Source organism: the organism of the source record quoted next, unplaced genomic scaffold (assembly GCF_019419815.1).
Source record: "Pyrus x bretschneideri cultivar Hongxiangsu unplaced genomic scaffold, Pyrus_bretschneideri_v1 Contig21, whole genome shotgun sequence".
In the NCBI taxonomy this organism is placed as follows: Eukaryota; Viridiplantae; Streptophyta; class Magnoliopsida; order Rosales; family Rosaceae; genus Pyrus; species Pyrus x bretschneideri.
Window position 1 is genome coordinate 4,845,535 of NW_025999513.1, and position 18,846 is coordinate 4,864,380.

Below are 18,846 nucleotides of genomic sequence, written 5' to 3' on the forward strand. Positions count from 1 at the left end.
AGTTCGGCGATTTGACGGTCAAGGTCAACCAATCTTTCCTTCTTCGTCTTTATTGCCTCGAGCTCTGGTCAGATAGCTTCGTGAGCGACTATTGCAGCCTTGAGGTCGTCCTTTGCTTGAAAAGCCTTCTAAAAAAAAAGTAAAAAATTGTCGAGTTCTTTCCAAGATAGTTGACAAATGAATAATACTTTTGTTGCTCAGCAGGCCATCGGCTGCAAGGTTGTTCAAGCACTCTCCCACAGAGTCAAGGCCTTTACTTTGGATGATTTGTGAGGTCAAGAGAGATAGAAGTTCTTGCAGCTTGGTGAGGGTGCTAAACTCGGCCGCAGTTACAGAAGGCCTAGCTGTCCCTGAAGTGATGTAGAGAAAAGCATCCAACTTAACTTCCCATTAAGGTTGTACATAAAGAATTTGTTAAAGAAAAAAGAATTCAAAAGATGGCAGAAAGAAGTTATGTTAGACCTGCCGAGAAGAGACTTCGGCCATGTCTGTTGGATCGTTGAACCTAGAGAGCTTAATAGCCGAGCCTAGTGTTTAAGATAGCTTTTCAATTCATGCGCCCGACGAAGTTTATCTACGTTTGTGGCCATTAGGGTGGCCATGAAGTATAAATAACACTCTTCGGCACATAAAATTTTCGATGAAATGAACGATTGTGCACATGGCATTTAATGTTTTTCTTGGTTTAGGGTTCTAGGCCAGGAAATTAATAAAAGTCAAGATACTGAGTCTTACAAAGGTCGAAGTGACCTCCTGAGGAAGGATGCTAAGGTTCTGGTCTTGAAGATGAACCGACGTCTTTGCCTTTGTTTCTGGTTTAACAAAAGGTGTCGCTTCATGCCCCGAACCTACTTCGACCGCTTGGGGATCGACCTGGCCAGCCGCCTCGATCGTCGGTTAGAGTTCACCTAGATTGTATGCGACACCTTTACCTTTGTCCAGAGGCAATGAACTTGTAGCTGTTGGTTCCACTTGTCGAAGATGCCTCACCAGCGAGGGTACTTCACTTTCGCTTTCCTGATTATAGAAAATGATCGTTTATTAGTCAGGAGATCCAGTCAAATGAAATGATGTTAAAGGAAATTGTCATACCTATTCCTTCATGACGATCATTGGAATCTTTTTTGGATTTGAGGGAAGGGTTCTCTCGGCCATAGTTGCCTTCTCCTCCAGAGTAGCAGCTGTTGGGCCGACATTAGTAGGGGTAGTGGTTGGCTCCGAGGTCGCAAGTTCCTCGACCATTGGGGCGACGACTAGTTCAACTTCAACAACAGTTTGTGTGGTGGGTCGAACCTCAGTCGCCTAGACTGTGGTTGGGGCCGAAGGGTTTTGCAGTCCCTTCACCGAGACTTGGATAACATAAGGAGGGAGAATGATGCTAAGAGTGGTTGCTTCTGTGGTCTGACTTGAAATAACATGAATTCTTGATATGCTTTTGGGGCTGGGCAACGTTACCAGTCGTCTCTGCCTTCAGGCAAGGCCGTTTGCTTGGTACAATCGGCACAACAGTTGCAGGCTTCTTTGAAGGATGGGCGAGGTTCTTCTTGGCTGTGACCATCGCAACCACATAGGCCCGTTTTATTGCACGACCACTTGGAAAAACTAAGCCTGAGTCAAAATGGAGTTTGAATAAGTGAACAGAGAAATAAAAGATATATACCTTAAGCCGCTTCTTTGGATTTTGGAGCAAGAGTTATCTTTGGTCGCTCGCCAAAAATTTCATTTGAAATTTCTTTGGCTGAAGCACCAAAAAAATCCTTGATGTAAGCATCCTACCAATTGGCGAAGGTGTTGGTTCAATAGGTTTCTGGAGTGTTCAGCTGAAGGCAGAATTTGGTGTATCGCTCCTGAAATTCCCCTCGGCTTTCTCGTATTCCTTCTCCGAGGAGCCGGAGAGGCATTCTCGGCTCAAGAGTGAGCGAGAAGTGAGGAGTGGCACAAAACAACCCTGAAGATAACCCAATTGACGGGCCATGAAGTGAGGATGGTAGACCTCCTAGTTGGCTTGTCGAGCATTGAAACCAAATAGAAGGTCACGAGCTAGGACAAACAACCCCCAGAAGTGTCGAAGGTCGGCCATTTCTATTCTTCCCATGCTGATGTGGGGAGCTTAATAAAAGACAGATATTTCTAGCGGCGGCAGACCAGAAACTCGTTGTTTGACAGATCTTCAAGGCTGAAGAAATACTTAAAGATGTCTTCGACCGAATGAGCAGGAATGGGATGTGATGCCTGTTGAAGACTCATCGCTTCAAAGAGTTAAAGCTTGGGATTTCCGGTCTCAACATGCAGAAGTAGACCTGCAACTAAAGTTGGAAGACCTAGAGCGGGCTGTTCTGGTGCGGGTTGATTCTCCTAACGGAAGCCTTGGCCAAGCACCTAGTAAGATTGGCGAGGATGGCTGGGCTGAGGGCCAGAATGTGGCCACTGGCCAAAGCTTCGGTTAATGGCAATTCTTGGCTAAGCACTTACTCGACTTGGTACAAAAAATGAATTTATTGTTATAATAGAACAAGAAGGCCTCGTGTTCTCCTTTCTTGAGAGCTTCCCCTTCTAAGCTAGCAAAATGGTTGATCAAGGTGCCATAGCAAAAGAAATTTTTGTGCAGTTTGTGCATATCTTCTTTCGACGACTCCTGACCGTTCTTTGTCAAAACTTCAACGACACGTTCGTCGAATGCCGCCTTTAAATCCAAGTCGAATTGATATCGAGAAAAAGTGGTATCAATTGGGAGACCAGGGGGCAAAGTGCCGAGTATGGCTGTGATGTCCAGCACAGTAGGACCAATGGGGCTAAGGGGAAGAACCATGGTGTTGGTGGCCGAACACCAGAAGCTCAGGGCGGCCATCAAAAGCTCTTGGTTCATGTTGATCTAAAAAGTCGAGAGTTTGATGGCGTCGAATATGCCAAGAGTTTTCCACTCATCGCCGACGTGTGGCTCAATTCGAGTAACCCAAGTAGCCCAGGTCATGGGGATCGAGGGCCAAGCTCCTTAGGGTTTGATCGATTTCTACTTCAACCAATCATACCCTTGGAATAAAGGTTTTAGGCAGTGGGCCTTCATCATCTAGGTGATGGTTTCTGGGATGTCGTCCTTGAAGAGTGGTCCCAGAATTTGGTGGGAGGCGTTTGAGTCACCCTCGAATCAGAGGGTTTTGATGGCGTTTCGATCAATGAAGTCTCGACATTTGTCGAATTCCTCGGCGAATTTGGTGATGAAGGTATTGGTGGCCATTGATGAAGGTTTGAAGGTTTTTCTAGGTTTCGAAGTTTGGTTTCTTTTTCTGGGCTGAGAGCAAATGACAAGAATTTCTAGAAGTTTGAAATCGTGAAAGTCCAAATAAAGTTGGGTAAAGTATTTATAGGCAATTAGGGGAGAATATCAATGGTTTAGTTTTTAAAAGGTGAGGGGTGAATCCAATTAAAGGATTTCATAATCATAACGGATCTTTGAAATCCAGATGAAAAGGCCGAAAACGCGCAAATTGAGGGTGCACGATTGAGTGTGACGGTGAAGTTTATGACCAAGAGACGTTTCAGTGTCTGCACGCCTCGAACGTGGGAGTACGCATTATTGAAGATGGACAGTCGCAATGAAGAGCAGCCACGTGTCCAATTTTGCAGTATTCGAAGTCTGACAGGTAAGGTGAGAGATCGTGCACAATAAATACTTCTGGTTGGTTGGAATATTCGAGACTCACAATGATCTTTGGTTGACCGGAAAGAGTATGTGAAGGGTTTATTCTTTTAACAACGGATCACTTCTTCAAAGTCGAGGTTCGGCCATGAATTATAGGTCGAAAACCTCAAAAGAGAGGGGGCAATGTTTGGGCCCAAAATAATATTTTGGGCTAAGCTTAAAGTCATTCTCAGCCCAGTAACATTCATCTAGAATCTTGTCATGGGCCGTCCAATCGAGGTTGGCTAAATTTTAGTACGAAGATGATTAGTTTAGATAAGGGTGAGGTAGTTGAAACCTAGTGCAACAAGGAGTCTTAAAGTTGAGGATGCTTGGGATTAGGAGATGAATCTGGTTTGGTAAGGAGCTTGGTTCAAAGTTTTATAAGGATTAGGATTGGCTGAGACTTGATCAGATTGGGTTGAGGAGTTCTAATCCAAGTAAAGTTCTAGTTTAGCCATGAGGGGGTTCGCTACTATAAATAGAGAGGGGGTGCATCATTCAAAGCCCCTTCAAATCAACACACAAATTACCCTGTGCAAAGCTTCTCAACAACCTTGAGATTTTCCTCTTCCCCTTTCTTCTCACCAACATATCTTCAATTTGGATAAATAGCACTGTGAAGGCAACCATCGACATCTTCAGTTTGGATAGATAACGCTGGAGCTGTAGAATCAGCCGATTGAGGAGCACCTTCAGTTTGGATAGACAACACTGCTTCGAGTCTGACTAGTTATTTATCCAAGTCTCGGCCAATAAGGGTTTTCGAGTCCTTGTTGGTGGAGTTACTAGTTACTAGGCTTGGCACATTGAATGCCAAGTTTTATTTTATGATTGGATATGCACAAGTACATTTTAGAGTTCGGCATTTTGATGGTCGAATCATATTTACCATCAAGACTTTTATCTCTTTCGAGTATTTGTGTTCGTATAGTCTGATACCGGTTCAGCATACTTATACTCTTACAAATATAATTACTGAGACCGAACCCAGTGCCGATGATTTGTGAACTTCGCTGAACTAGCAGCCTTGTCTTCAAGCTCTAGAATCCGAAGGCCGGGACGTGTTCATTCCTAGGCCGCAATCGCAAGATTAAAATGTCAGCAGCGTCTAATGCACATCAACATATTTTACTCCCCGGCCGCGCTCGGAAGACCAGTTGGCACACCCCACACACAACTGAAAGACGTAGTTAGCTTATTAGTTACTCAGCTTAAGCGCCACGTAGATTTGGTAGTTTTAAAGGTTAACATGTACATAAAACTTGAGGAATATCTTTGAAGAGAAAATGAAGAATCAATAATATATAGAGGACAACTTTTAGAGCTCATTATAAAAATAATGGAATTGTTATTAGCACTCTAAAAATCTCATTTGGCACTCCAAACTTTCTAGAATTAGAAAAAAAAGTACACTTGTGAGGAGCATACAATGAAAATTTTGGAGTACTAATAACAGTTCTCAAAATAATAAATGAGAATATTTATAAGAAAACCAAAGGCTGTAAAACCGTTAGACTATGTAATTGCCCAATCAATGGCTGAATGCACTTATTGAGGTGGAGGGAGATGCCCTCGTGGTTATAACTGCAATTCAACTTGACTGCAATTCAACTTATTGAGGTGGAGGACACGGTAGATTTTAATGACTTTTGCACGATGGAAAACTCCGTTCAGTCGTAGAGAGGCAAACAAGGCCCCACATCGTCTAGCAAGGTTAAGATAGAAATTAAAACACCAAGTCTAGTTGTTTGAGGAATCTTTCAATGTAATCTCAAATTTTTTGTTTGAAGATAATATTATTAGTTAAGTTGTTTGGTGCATGATGTTTTTTTTTCTCTTCAACCGGGTTAAAATCTTCAGTAAAGTTTTTATCGACCCCACTAGTAGCATCTTATCCTCCGTTTGTACATATTTCCTATCATTCAATGAATATTGTACTTGAATTTCAAAAAAAACAAAAAAAAAAAACTCTCAATTATGATATGAATTAAATGAATTGGCTAATAGCAAATGAGGCTATAAGTGATGAAACGGCCATGCAATAATATCAGATTAAAAAACAATAATATGGCATAGTAAATGGGAGGAAAGGAAACAGGTGCGATGAATTTGTATTTTGAAATACTCAACAAAATTCCAACATATAATACTCACATTTTTATTCCAGTAAAAGAGTTTGATATTTGACATAGCGGTAAGTTAAAGTTTTAATTGCACAACTTCCTTTGGCTAAATGATAATTACCTCTTAGTTTTACACTTTTCCCCTTCATTTGCTTGATCCTGCTGTTTTTAACTGTGATAATAAAATACTTTAATTTTTTAAGAGGAAAATTCGAACTTAAGTGTAACGAGGCGTACATACAATCCAAATTTACCGGCCTAACCCACTCGTGTCATTTGATGTTACATATAACTTCATTTACTTATAAGAAGTTAAGAACAATGACTGTCACGTTAATTAACGTGTATGAGTTGGTTACAAAGTTGCTAAATTGGATATTATTTTGAAATGAGCTTTAGCAAAGCAGAAATGTTATTTTTTGTGAAAGGTCACAGTTTGAGTCTCGGAAACAGTCTCTTTGCAAAACAAAGGTAAGCTTGCGTACTATAAACGTTATCTCTCAACAATCGCGAAGCGGAAGACCTTATTGGTTTGGAATCACCCTTGTGTATTTGTGTTCAGATCTTGACTTATTAAACGTGCAAGAAAGGAGGAATTTCCGTGCATATATAAAATCATAGGAAAATTAATGAAAATAATTTGAAAACTTTGAGTTTTAACGATAAAGACAAAATAAAAGGTAAAGTGAATATTATCATGATTGATTTTTTAGTGTAAAAATATGATTTTTCATTAAAATAAACAGTATCAGAGCTTTTAGTTAAAGTTTCCTAAAATCATATAAAACACGACTTAACGACTTTGAGGCAACTGCTAATAAACAATTCAAGTCAACTTGACTTCCTACTTTTATAAACCAAATCGCTCATCAAATTATTCATTCATTCATTCCCTCTCAAGTAATCTCGTTCTCCATTTCCAAAACCTTTCAAGCTTTCAAGCTATCAGGTGATGGGGAAGTATTGCTGCTCTGAAGACGACGAAGGTGGTCTTAGTCTCACGGCACTTCTGTTGGTGATTGTCGTAGCTCTTGTCATCATGACTATTTTCTCTCCACCGCCGCGGCGTGGCGGCGTCGTTGCCGTATACCGCTGCTATTGAATTTTGACATCTTTGAGTTCTCCAGACATGCCACACGTATATTGATCTCTTCTCTCCTCTCCTCTCCTCTCCTCTCCTCTCTCAGTAATTTTTCTCATTTTTTCTGCATTGAGGTGCTGGTAATAATTTAATAATCATGTTTTTAATGAATCATAGTGTTGTTTAAATTTGTTGTAAGATTTATTAAGTGATATCGGTGACAAGGTGTCGGAATTATGAGCTCTTTTCCAATTGTAACCACAGATAATAATCTCATCCATTTATGTTTATTTAGTTTCTGCCTCTCTCTCTCTCTCTCTCTCTCTCTCTCTCTCAAAATTGCACGAATGAGGATCCTCTTTGTGAGGATCCAAATGATTCTTTAATCGTATTCATTCATTGTAAATCGTGCGGTCAGTTTTCGTTATGTACTATTTATGATTAATTTTAAATTGATTTCTAACCGCACAATATACGATCAAAGGATATCCGAAATCCTTACAAAGGGGATCCGCATTCAAATTGCATCACTAGTTGATGTAGCTTATTTGGAGTTTTCCTTACATTTTGTCCTTATTATTCGTTTTGTTTTGCCTTTGTTTAATACGTCAACTTAGTTCAATTTTCATCTGTTTTCATTCACATAAAGTTCCAAGTCGAAAAGTCATTTTTCGTATTCAATACATTTGACTAACGTTGTTAATGAATTACAAAGACGAAAGTGTTACAAAAAACTTACAAACGGGCGGAAGCGAAAATCCAAATAAATTACAAGAACTATTTTGCTTATGTTTTCATGTACATATGTACAATCCCAAGCGCCAAGTTTATCTATGATTCCAACTTCAAATCAATACTCAGATGTTTATTTCACTTTTTATATTTTGGTTTGATTTGGTTTGGTTTGGTTTGTTTTTTTTTGTTTTGGCTGATTTTGCTTTTATGAAAAAAAAAACTTGGGAGCGCTGCTAATCAAATATATATTAACCAAATGAATGACAAATTAGTAGGAACTATTGTAATATTTACAAATAACATTGTAAAAATGGAGTTGTTATTGACATTCTGAACGATTCAGCATGCACTCCTTTCTAATAAAAAAAAAAAAAGAAGATAGAAATGCATGATGACTTTTTACAGTGCAAAATACAATTTCTTTAAAAGAACTTCTTAAAAAAAAAAAAAAAAGGAAGGATAAACAATCCCTATATAGGAGAGCTTTTTTAATATGCCGGGAATACAGCCCTTATACCAAGTGTAATAATACAATTGGTTGAAAACTTGAAAAAAAAATTTCAACCAATTATATTATTATACTTGGTATACCAGACCGCGTTCTGATCAGACTAAAAAATTTCTACCTAGTGTCAATATTTCAAATGGTTGGTTCTAAATTTCCATTGCCAGAGAAACTTCCATTAAATTTCCTTGCCTGACTTTGCTTTGCCAGAGAAACTTCCTTTAAATTTCCTTAGCTGACTAAGAAAAACTTTGCTCCTAAAAGTAAGCCTATGTGTGAATCTTAAACTAAAACAAAAAACCTATGTTTGAATGCACCAATTAGTCAAGGAAATGCGTGTGGATTCAGTTGGTATGCGTTCATTGTATGAAATTGACACCTTGAACCCACTTTTATTTGTTTCCTTGGTAATGACCCAAACCGCACTGATTTTATTAATTACAAGAGAAAAGTTGGATACGAGTAGCTTTCGTTGGTGAATAATTCACTTATTATGCACCCTAATAAAGATTGCTGAGAGCAAGTTGATGTGGACATGATATAGCTCAACTATCTGCATAAACTGGCATAAGAAAGTTGAGGTTTTACTCTAAATTTGATAGACAATGAGGTGATTAGTTTAACTTATATAAGGATATACAAGGCTTATTGGTCTTTCAATGTGGAATAACATGTAATAACACTTATTGGATCCCGTGAAAACATGTGTTTGTTGAGTTTTCAAATAAAGAAAATCCTATTGTGATACAACGAAGAATTGAGGTGATTCCACCATATAATTAATAAGGGAAACTAAAATACGATGAGTGCAAATTTATTTTAGAGTGCAAAAAAAAAAGGACCCTAATTTTTACTACATAGCTTCAATGATTTTTTTTTTCTCGTCTATTTATAAGAAGGAAAATTTCTTAGCCTCATACTATTTTACCCTCTAAACTTTCAATTCATGCCCATGCCCCCCTTAGTTGATTTTTTTTAAATTTATTTTTTAAACTAGGACCAACTGATGGCTTCGTAACGACAGTCCACTCTTCTGAGGGTCCAGAAGACTCACAGAAGCATTTCAACCTTCCCCTAACCATCATCGTGTGATTCACCAACACCAAGATTAGGATGTGTCATGTGAAATACGAGTCTACAATTCGTCCTTAACTACTAGTCACCCCGTGGTGGTTCATGCCTCCTTAGTTGTTAATTTTGTCAAATTTTTGTTAATTTCAACAGGAACAATGTACATCCCGAATCTGATGAAATAGAATAAATTAAGAAGGCAGTTTGTAAGTACATAATTATCTTGAATATATTATTTCTTTATCTTTCAGTCGCTCAATGGCACAAATTGAACATATAATCAAATTGAAAGTTTACTGGGCAAAGTAGAACACAACCTAAAATTCAGGCGTATTGCTAAAACTTTTCTCTACAAAACTCAATTGGCCAAAAGGATCGATTCAAATTCAATGACCGATGGCAACCGGTTCAATGTCCATTCCAAGGGCCGAGGCCCGTCGATTGGAAACTAGTTTAGGCCTTTTGGTTCGGTTACCAAACCAGCCCAACCCAGCCCTCTCTAATAGTTCATTGCTTTATAGTCACACGTCATCTTTTATATCCACCTATCATTTGGATCCTCCAGCGATAGAGCTTAACCTCCAAAAACAGCCATGGAATTCCACTGAACTCCAAGTTTCCAACCACAAGCTCCTTCTCCCCCATCAGCTTTCTTCAACTCCAACCAGAAAAACAATGTCACTGTGCTTCTCCTCCCTTGCATTCAATCTCCATGCCGCAAAGAACCAAAGCTTCATAACCCCTTTATCTTCTCACTTCCCTAACCAAACCTGCAAGGGTAAGCTCTGTTCCTTCTGCTTTTTCATCATCTTCTCCTCTAAACTTGCATGAAACTTTGAATTTTATAAAAGATAGATTAAAACCGATATCAGCTTCATCAAACCCAGTTGCTGAAATCACGAATCCACCCTCGTTCCGTGGCAAAAACCCAAAAGACATCAACATTTTGGTGGTGGGTGCAACTGGGTACATTGGGAAATTTGTTGTCAAGGAGTTGGTCAGCAGAGAGTTCAATGTTATAGCCATTGCTAGGGAGAAGAGTGGAATCAGGGGTAAAGTTAGCAAGGATGAGACTTTGAGGGAGTTGAAAGGTGCAAATGTGTGCTTTTCGGATGTGACTGATTTGGGTGTTTTGGAGAAATGTTTGGAAAATTTGGGGGTTTCGATTGATGTTGTTGTTTCATGCCTTGCTAGCCGTTCTGGGGGTGTGAAGGACTCTTGGAAGATCGATTACGAGGCCACGAAAAATAGTCTTGTTGCTGGTAGGAAGCGTGGGGCTTCACATTTTGTGTTGCTGTCTGCAATTTGTGTGCAGAAGCCCCTTCTTGAGTTTCAGCGTGCAAAGCTGAAATTCGAGTCGGAGTTGATCAGAGAAGCTGAGGAGGATAATGGTTTTAGTTATAGCATTGTGAGGCCGACCGCGTTTTTTAAGAGTTTGGGGGGTCAGGTTGAGTTGGTGAAAGATGGCAAGCCTTATGTGATGTTTGGGGATGGGAAGTTGTGTGCTTGCAAGCCAATCAGCGAGGCGGATTTGGCTTCATTTATTGCAGATTGCGTGTTGAGTGAGAACAAGATTAACCAGGTTTTGCCCATTGGAGGACCGGGGAAGGCGTTGACACCACTGGAGCAAGGGGAGTTGTTGTTTAGACTTGTGGGGAGGGAACCCAAGTTCCTGAAGGTGCCTATTGAAATTATGGACTTTGCCATCGGGGTTCTTGATTTCCTTGTAAAGATCTTTCCTTCAATGGAAGATACTGCTGAGTTTGGGAAAATTGGAAGGTATTATGCAGCTGAGAGTATGTTGGTTTTGGATCCTGAGACTGGAGAATATAATGCTGAGAAAACACCGAGTTATGGCAAAGACACGTTGGAAGAATTCTTTGAGACTGTGCTGAGGGAGGGGATGGCCGGTCAGGAATTAGGCGAACAAACGATTTTCTAAGAATTCATGCTGTCATTAGAAAGTTTGTACATTCAATTTATCAATTGGTTCAACCAGTTTTGTACAACAGTCTGCTTTCAGGTACGCAGTTTCTCATCTGTACACCAAACTGTATTTCGTATCGGTGACAAGCAGTCTTTTTTCTACCATCGCTGCTAGATACTTAACTGATACTTCAGTTATATCAATATATCATCAGATTGGTTGTTTAAGATGATAATGTGATCACTTGTTAGATTTTGATGACTTGCATTGCAAGTTACGACCTGTAATCACCGTTCTTCGGTTTATACTTCATTTTTCAACCGAATCTTAGTTGGTTGTGTGGGTTCCTTCCTGATATAGCGTATCCAATGCAGTTCAAAAACTCAAATGTCGTTACATACATTTGCATTCGCGTTCTTTTGCATATTGAAGAAGATGGAAATCATGTTGTAATTCCTTTGTAACAGAAACTAATTTTGCATACATTCACACTTAGAAAACCCTTGAAGGAAATGGTACAAGACGAATCAATGCCTCAGATGCAAGTAGATAACGTTTACAAACCAAAAGAACCTGTAACATAAGAAATCCGAATACTAAGCTTCCAAATGGACAAGATAGATATAGCATACCAGACAACATTTACACAATGAAAGAACCTCTAAACAGAAAACACTAAGATATTCGATAATACATGCAAGTGAGCGCTCACACACACTAGTTGAAGGCATCCTGTGGGTAGGATTCTAATACATTTCGTTATGTTCTTCAATCTTCACAAACTCTACTGGCGAATTTTTTTGTGGAGGGTGAAAGTGGAGAGCCAGACCAGAAGAACCAGCAAAACTGAGGCAAACAGCGAGGTAGCGAGGGCGCCTACTATATGCTTACAATACTTGTCGAAAACAGAGCACACCTTCTGCCACATCATATGTTCATTACCCTTGTATCCGATATATGCAACACCCCCGGCTGTACCGGTGGCTGAGGCGACCTAAACCCAGTATCAGCTGCATAATAGGGCATTTCACATATATAGTTTGTCAATATCGTGTGTCCGATGTTTGTATTGTAATTGTTGGTACAAATTAGAGAACAGAACACAACTTACTACATCAAGAAATACAAAATGGAGCAACAACTTTGGTGGGCAAATTGGCTTCCAGATGACTGAAATGGATGCTAGTGTTGTAAGAAGAGCATAGAGGCCAGCAACTGATAGAGCCACCACAAAGTATCTGAAACAAGAGACATTAAACCTTCTTGAGTTTTTTGTCGGTCTAATATCCACCCATTAAACACACTTATTGACATACTTTTTAATACAGGTGGGCCGTACCTGTATTAGGATAATGATAGTCTATGTTTGCCACATGATTGACTGTGGTTGTAGGCAAATAATGCAATGTTTTCTCCTTGTGAAACAGAAATAGATGATTTAGTTTTTTTTTGGCTTTTTAGCTAAAATGGTCTCTGAGATTGAATAACTCCTCTCTTTGGTTTCTACGATTTAAAATCGATAGAATTGATCTTTGAGTTTGTTCACCGTCAATCATTTTGGTCTTTCTGACAAAAATCTATGTTTTGGTCATTCCATGAAAAAATCTCTGTTAAGTAAGCATAAAATAATAAAAATACACTCAATTTTTATAAAATCATTTTGGCCCATTGTTTGTTAAATTAAAGGTATTTTTGTCATTTTAGTTCTTATTTAACATAATTTTTCACCAAAGGACCAAAATGATTAATAGTAGGACAAACTCAGGGATCACTTCTATCGATTTCAAATTTTAAAGATCAAAGTGAGAAGTTATGTCCAGTCTCAAAGACTATTTTGGCTAAAAATGTTGCATTGTGGGTCCATGCTATCCTTAGGGTTATTAGAAAATTGTATTGTGGGGTGAGGGAGTGAGATGCATAGGGTTCCAACTTCAACATTGATGCCATTTAATAATCAAGCCTCGAGGAAAATGGTACAGTGGCAGTGTATTAAATCAATTATGTGATGTTAATTGAAAGCTAAAAATGAATTTAAAACACTGTCAACTAGGCATCTCCATTTTATGTAATCCATCTCAGGAGTGTAAAAACTCTGCGCGCTCCAAGTCTAAGCAGATACATATATATATAGATACATATATATATATATATGTATCTATATATATATATATATGTATGTATGTATGTATAAACAATAAAAAGAAAAGAGTATTAATTTTAGATTAAAGCAGATTAGGAGGCAAGGCTGAGATCATTTGTACAGTAATTAAAGATTAAAATCAGATCTACTTTCTGAAAAATTGTTTCTTTTGCACGCATAAAGAAGATTAGATGGAATCCATGTTAAAGGAACGAAAAGTAAAGATTAACTAGATTAATTCGAAACTAAAAGAGCTAACATGAAATCTTTCCACTAGTTAAGCTGGTTAAAACAAGTATGGAGATAAAAGTCGATTAATCTTAAACCTGGATTCGTCGTAATACTATTCAGAGTTGTAGAAAAAAGTTAGAAAATAGTAGGTATCATATCTGATCAGAAGACAATAACACGAAAGAAAATTTTAGTTATTCCTTGTCTATCAAGAAATTTTGCTTATCGGATTCTCCTCAGAGTATTTGTTTAACTTTTAACAGAATTAGTGTTTCTGTGCCAAAGAAGAGTAATCAAACACCTTGAAACCCTAATCTGTAAAAATATACATTATATATATATATATATATATATATGTCTCTGTGTGTGTTACAGTGTATACGTTATTTTACTAAATTATATGTGCATGTTTGGGTGCTTGAAGTTACTCACATGAAGGCGGGAGAGTGATTAAACTTGGCCCGAACTGGGAAAGGACCTCCGGTATACTGTTTGCTTGCTGGTGACCATGACCAACACACTTGTCAGTGATGCTGCAAACACGATGAACCTGAGAGCCACATCAACTAGAAAGAGGTAGTCGGGTTTAGGGGGAGGAGGAGGCGTGGCTTCGGGCTCCTCCTTTGATGGCGGTGGGACTTCGGACTCCTCCTTTGATGGCAGCGGGACTTCCGGACCAGCTGGCTTATCCTTGGTTTCCATGGAAGCTGCTGGTATCTAGTGCTTGAATAAGTTGGTTAAGCAGAAGTCCGAGTGTAGTACTTGTACGTAGTAGTAGATGGTGGTGGTGAAAAGATATTGCACTATGAACATGTATAATTATATGATGTTTGGGGCACACTAAAATGGTATAAATCCAAACTTGGTTGAAGTTTCGTTTACGCCAAGTAATTAATATGGAAAGGGTTTAGTTGGTTGGGTGTGTACCGTTTGATCATCATTTTATACACCATAGACTTCCTTGTTTTATTTTCTCTCCTAAATGTCACTCAATAAATCATTATTTTAGAATAATCCAGAGAAAATGATACCATTTAGTCTCTATCTCAGAGGAGAAAGATCAGAAATGGACTGGGGTAATAGGAAGCTAAATAGCATTTGTTATAGGGTTATAATTTGTAAGTTCCACTATTAATTGGGTTTAGAATGCAATAGTGCTAGTTGTCACAGCTATGTCTTCTGGGGCAAGAAACATGAGACTTCTATTAGTACGTGGTCGTGCTTGTAGCTTAGCGGTTTTTAAACAACAATATTAAGAGGAGGAAAATCGAATAAGGATTTTAGATGCAAGAGTGAATACTCTTAACTAACTGCGTTACAAACTCCTTACATTTCAAAGTGCTTAATTAAGAACTTATACATATGTGTGTGCGCGTGCGCATACATATCTTGCACAGGAGCATGTGGTTATTCCCTCTCCCATGTATGCTTGTATAACATAAAATGGCCTTGTGAATCTGCTGAATAAAACAGCTTGCGCCGTAATTAATTCTGGTTTAAAAGGTCTGCATAGTTTTGTTATAATTGTCCAATTTGGTACCTGTGAAAACAAACAATTCTAAGTTAAGTACTTTCCAAACCCCATATTTATCGTCTAACCTTGACAAATTACAATTGTATTATATCATAGTTTAATTTTGTGGTTCAATGTCACATCAAGCACACAATTTGCGTATTCTTGTCCCAATCTCTATAAACTTTTTTATTTTAATGAAAGGATGATAATGAATCGAGCAAGTCGAACTACACATAAAACTTAGTCATTGGACTACAATAGTAAAAGCCTTACCCACTAAACCCCGCACAAGACGGATAGAAAAAACCAAGATCCCAAGATTAGCCTTCAGCTTCAAGTATGCTACTTTCTTCACGTTCGGAGTTATTAGAAAGGGCTAACTCCCCGATAGAACGACCTCCCATTCCCTATCTCCAAAATTTACTAAATAAAAAAAATATGAAAATATAAGAATACAAGCGGGGGACGAAACATAAACCTGCAAAGAGTAAAAACAAAGAAACATCAACCAAAACAAAAAATAGGATGAAACTCACGGTCACTAGGATGGCGACTATTGCAAAATCTGAAACAATGGACCCCCATAATAGGACTACCAGCCGCACTAAAAGAAGCCGGGGCATCAACAACATGATTACCCTAATTAATTATCAGTATTCTCTCTCTTTATCCATCCTAACCCGTATATTAGCTGTGATTATGCACTAATAATGATTAAGATATTAAATTAAGTTTAAGCTAATTAATTCTGCTTTTGTTTCTTTTTTTCTGTTTCGGATCAACCAAGCAGAATACAAATACTGATACCATGGGCGGATCTCACGTAAAACCAAGGCATATGTCTCTTTCTTTTTTTCGTTTAATTCTTTAATCAACGCAACTGATTGGAAGAAAAAAAATATATTAAGTATTTTGTGCGTCTCTCGCAAGAAAGTGGGCAACTTTTTCTTTTGTACTGTAATCTGTATACATCACCTGCTTGAAACCATTCAAGTTCAAGTGAGAGACCTTCCAGAAATTCACTGCAATAAGAAGATAAGGAAATCATTGATTAATTATAATAATATAATATTCATCTCTGGACGCACACGTTATTGTGAAGATTGGTGGAGGAGTAAATATGAAGCTTATCCTTTTTGTGTCTGAAAAGTAGTTTACCTAGTGTTGGTTGAACGAAATGGGTGCTTATTATTGAGTTACGTAAACATGACTTCTGCTATCACTAAATAAGTGATTATGCATCTCATGAATTATTCTTTCACTTTATGGGAATACAATTTATAGGCTTCTTCGATCTTGTTTTGGAATTTCTTCTCAATCGTTGTGGACGTTTCTAATTAAGATGTAATGAGACGTGTTTATTTATCTACTTCTAATCTTGAATCGAAATGAGTGAAGATTTAGAAATGAATCTTAAAGTGTCTATGGTTCAACCAAAAGGATCGTACTCATTTAGTCATTATAGAGATATGTATAGTAGTGGTTACCGACCCTTCATGCACTTTTGTGATGGTATGTAAGGACTTTACCCAATAGTATACGGTCTCCATTTTATTGAAGGAAGTGATGAATTTAAATTTCCTTAAAGATGAATACTGCATACGAAGGAAGAAAGAGCCTCATGAATTCCAAATTCCCTGAAAATGTTTTTTACAATTACAAACTACACGCCCCAATCAACAAAGGATTTTTGGATCACATTACTCAGGCGCGCGCATACAACACACATATATATACATACATACGTACAGAAAATGTTTCTAAAGCGTTAGTTAGGTGTCTCTGGTACTAATTGAGATGGTGGTGGCGGACTGATCAGTTTGGAGGAGATCCTTTTGTAAAGAGTGATGACAGAGGTCCAGAGAAGCAAGACGAGCAAAGTGGAGGCAACTACGGAGACCCTGATATGTCGACAGAATTTGTTGTAAGCATAGCAGGAATCCGGCCATCTAAATTCTTCATTGCCCCTTAGCAAGATATATGCAACACTTCCAGCAGTGCCTGTGGCCGACGCTATGATTCCCAATATCAACTTTGTCACATATTTTGCACGTACAAATGAGTTATACACATTCATTTTGTGTGGATGTTCGTTCTTACTATACAAAAGTAATCTCGTGCCAAACCATGAATCTGAACCATTAACAATTTGATTAATGTTTGGATGCCTAATTCAAATTCACAATCTAATCGGATAATTATTGAGGTACCACTGTGTGAGAGAGAGAGAATCACGTCCAAAATGGCAAAAAGGACCAAGCCTCCTGAGGAAGCTCGAGATAAGATGACTAATTAGTGAACATAGTAATAAAACCATAGACCCCTGAAACAGATAATGCTGCAACATCGTATATATCTGCCCGTACGTACAATTTTATTAGATTCAAGTAAGGGATTTCGAAGGCAAATTAAACTTTCTCTCAATTCTCCACATCTAAAAAATGCATATTCAACTAATATCATGCTGAAATGTGTGCCATGCCTCACATTTGTTACTTGACAGGTTGATTTTGTAACGAAATGCATTGTCGCTATGCATAAAAATGTACTCCTACTTAAGGTGATCATGTTCTTTTGTCGTGGCCACAAAATTGAAACTTTACCAAAGTTAAATTATCGCTAAAAATCTTACTGTTAAACAATCCCGTACTTATATTTTTGCACACTCAAAGACTTCACGTAAGAACTTACACATAACATGTTTTAGCAAATTGGAGACAAGAGTGCTCTTCAAGTAATTATAAAAAAACCAACATGATTGATAATCTTTTGAAGAGATTTGTCAAAACTATTGCTTAATTCCTTGAATAAAAAATTTGTTTACTAAAAGAAAATGTCAATCTGCTTGAAGAATCTCCTATCTAGATTGGTACAATTGTATGGTTGTCCTAAGCTGTATGAGCCTTTCGCTGTTAGGTTTGATATCTTTTGTTTATCTGTTAACAAGAACTGTAGTACCTAAAACATTTCTAGAATGTTTTTGCTCATCACTCTTAACCACAGTGTAACATTACTATACCACTCGATTCTGCGACGTGTATATAGGATGCAATCAAAACATTAAATTTGTTTCCATGCAGTTGACTTGCCCATACATTTTGACTTTGGTCAAGGAACCATTTTATGACACCTAGAAATGGGCTGCTTGTAGTTTGTTTTCTTCAAACGCAACAAGTTATTCAAAGGCAGTGTGTGTGGATGTAAATTTTCGCATTCTTCTTCTTAGATGAAATTGTACCTACAAAATAATTAACACCTTAGGTCAAGGTCAAGAGTCTCACACGCTCACGATGAAGGGGAGACTTTGGCCGAAGAACCTCCGATGCCAAAGTTAAAATTTAGAGAGAAAAGTGTTTGGAGAGTTTTTAGGAGTTTTGCAAGAGTGTGGAACTAGTCTTTCAAATAAAATGGAGTCCTATTTATAGAGCATGGCCAGCCCTTGGATGTTTTTTGGGGTGTAATGGTGGTTAATTTGGTGATTAATGGATTAATTAGGAATTAATCCATTAATTAGCCTAATTAATTTAATTTATATGGAAGGTTTTGAAGGTTATGGAATGATTTCCTTGTAGAGGATATGGAGTAAAGATAGATGAGATAAATTTGAACTTGTTACCTATTTTGGGCACTCTTGACTCGGTTGATGGATGACTCTCCACTGCTCGTGTGTAGGAAACCTGGTGTGTCTCGAGAGTAATTTTGTCATCTTCACCTAAAAATCCACGTGTTGTCTCTTGATTATTTTTGGCCCCACAGTATCCTTAGCTTTGTATCCGATTTCGAATTCTCTTACATGGATTTTTTATTTTGTTTGATATAAGCTATATGGTGAAGG

At 38.0% G+C, this 18,846-nt stretch overlaps 2 protein-coding genes across 2 annotated transcripts; one reads left to right on the top strand and one right to left on the bottom strand.

Moving 5' to 3' along the window:
- Positions 1–9,948: 9,948 nt before the first annotated feature.
- Positions 9,949–11,479, top strand: LOC103958557 (divinyl chlorophyllide a 8-vinyl-reductase, chloroplastic-like; the record flags this gene model as incomplete). Its single annotated transcript, XM_009370831.3, has 1 exon — positions 9,949–11,479. A coding segment is annotated over one exon (1,191 nt), but the record flags the coding sequence as incomplete, so codon positions are not given.
- Positions 11,480–11,577: 98 nt separating this feature from the next.
- On the bottom strand, positions 11,578–14,223 carry LOC103958556 (CASP-like protein 1D1). The gene is given in 5 exon segments (XM_009370830.3): positions 11,578–12,118; positions 12,120–12,134; positions 12,236–12,362; positions 13,928–13,974; positions 13,976–14,223. Coding segments are annotated over 5 exon segments (621 nt in total). The 5' UTR covers positions 14,198–14,223; the 3' UTR covers positions 11,578–11,908.
- Positions 14,224–18,846: the final 4,623 nt, after the last annotated feature.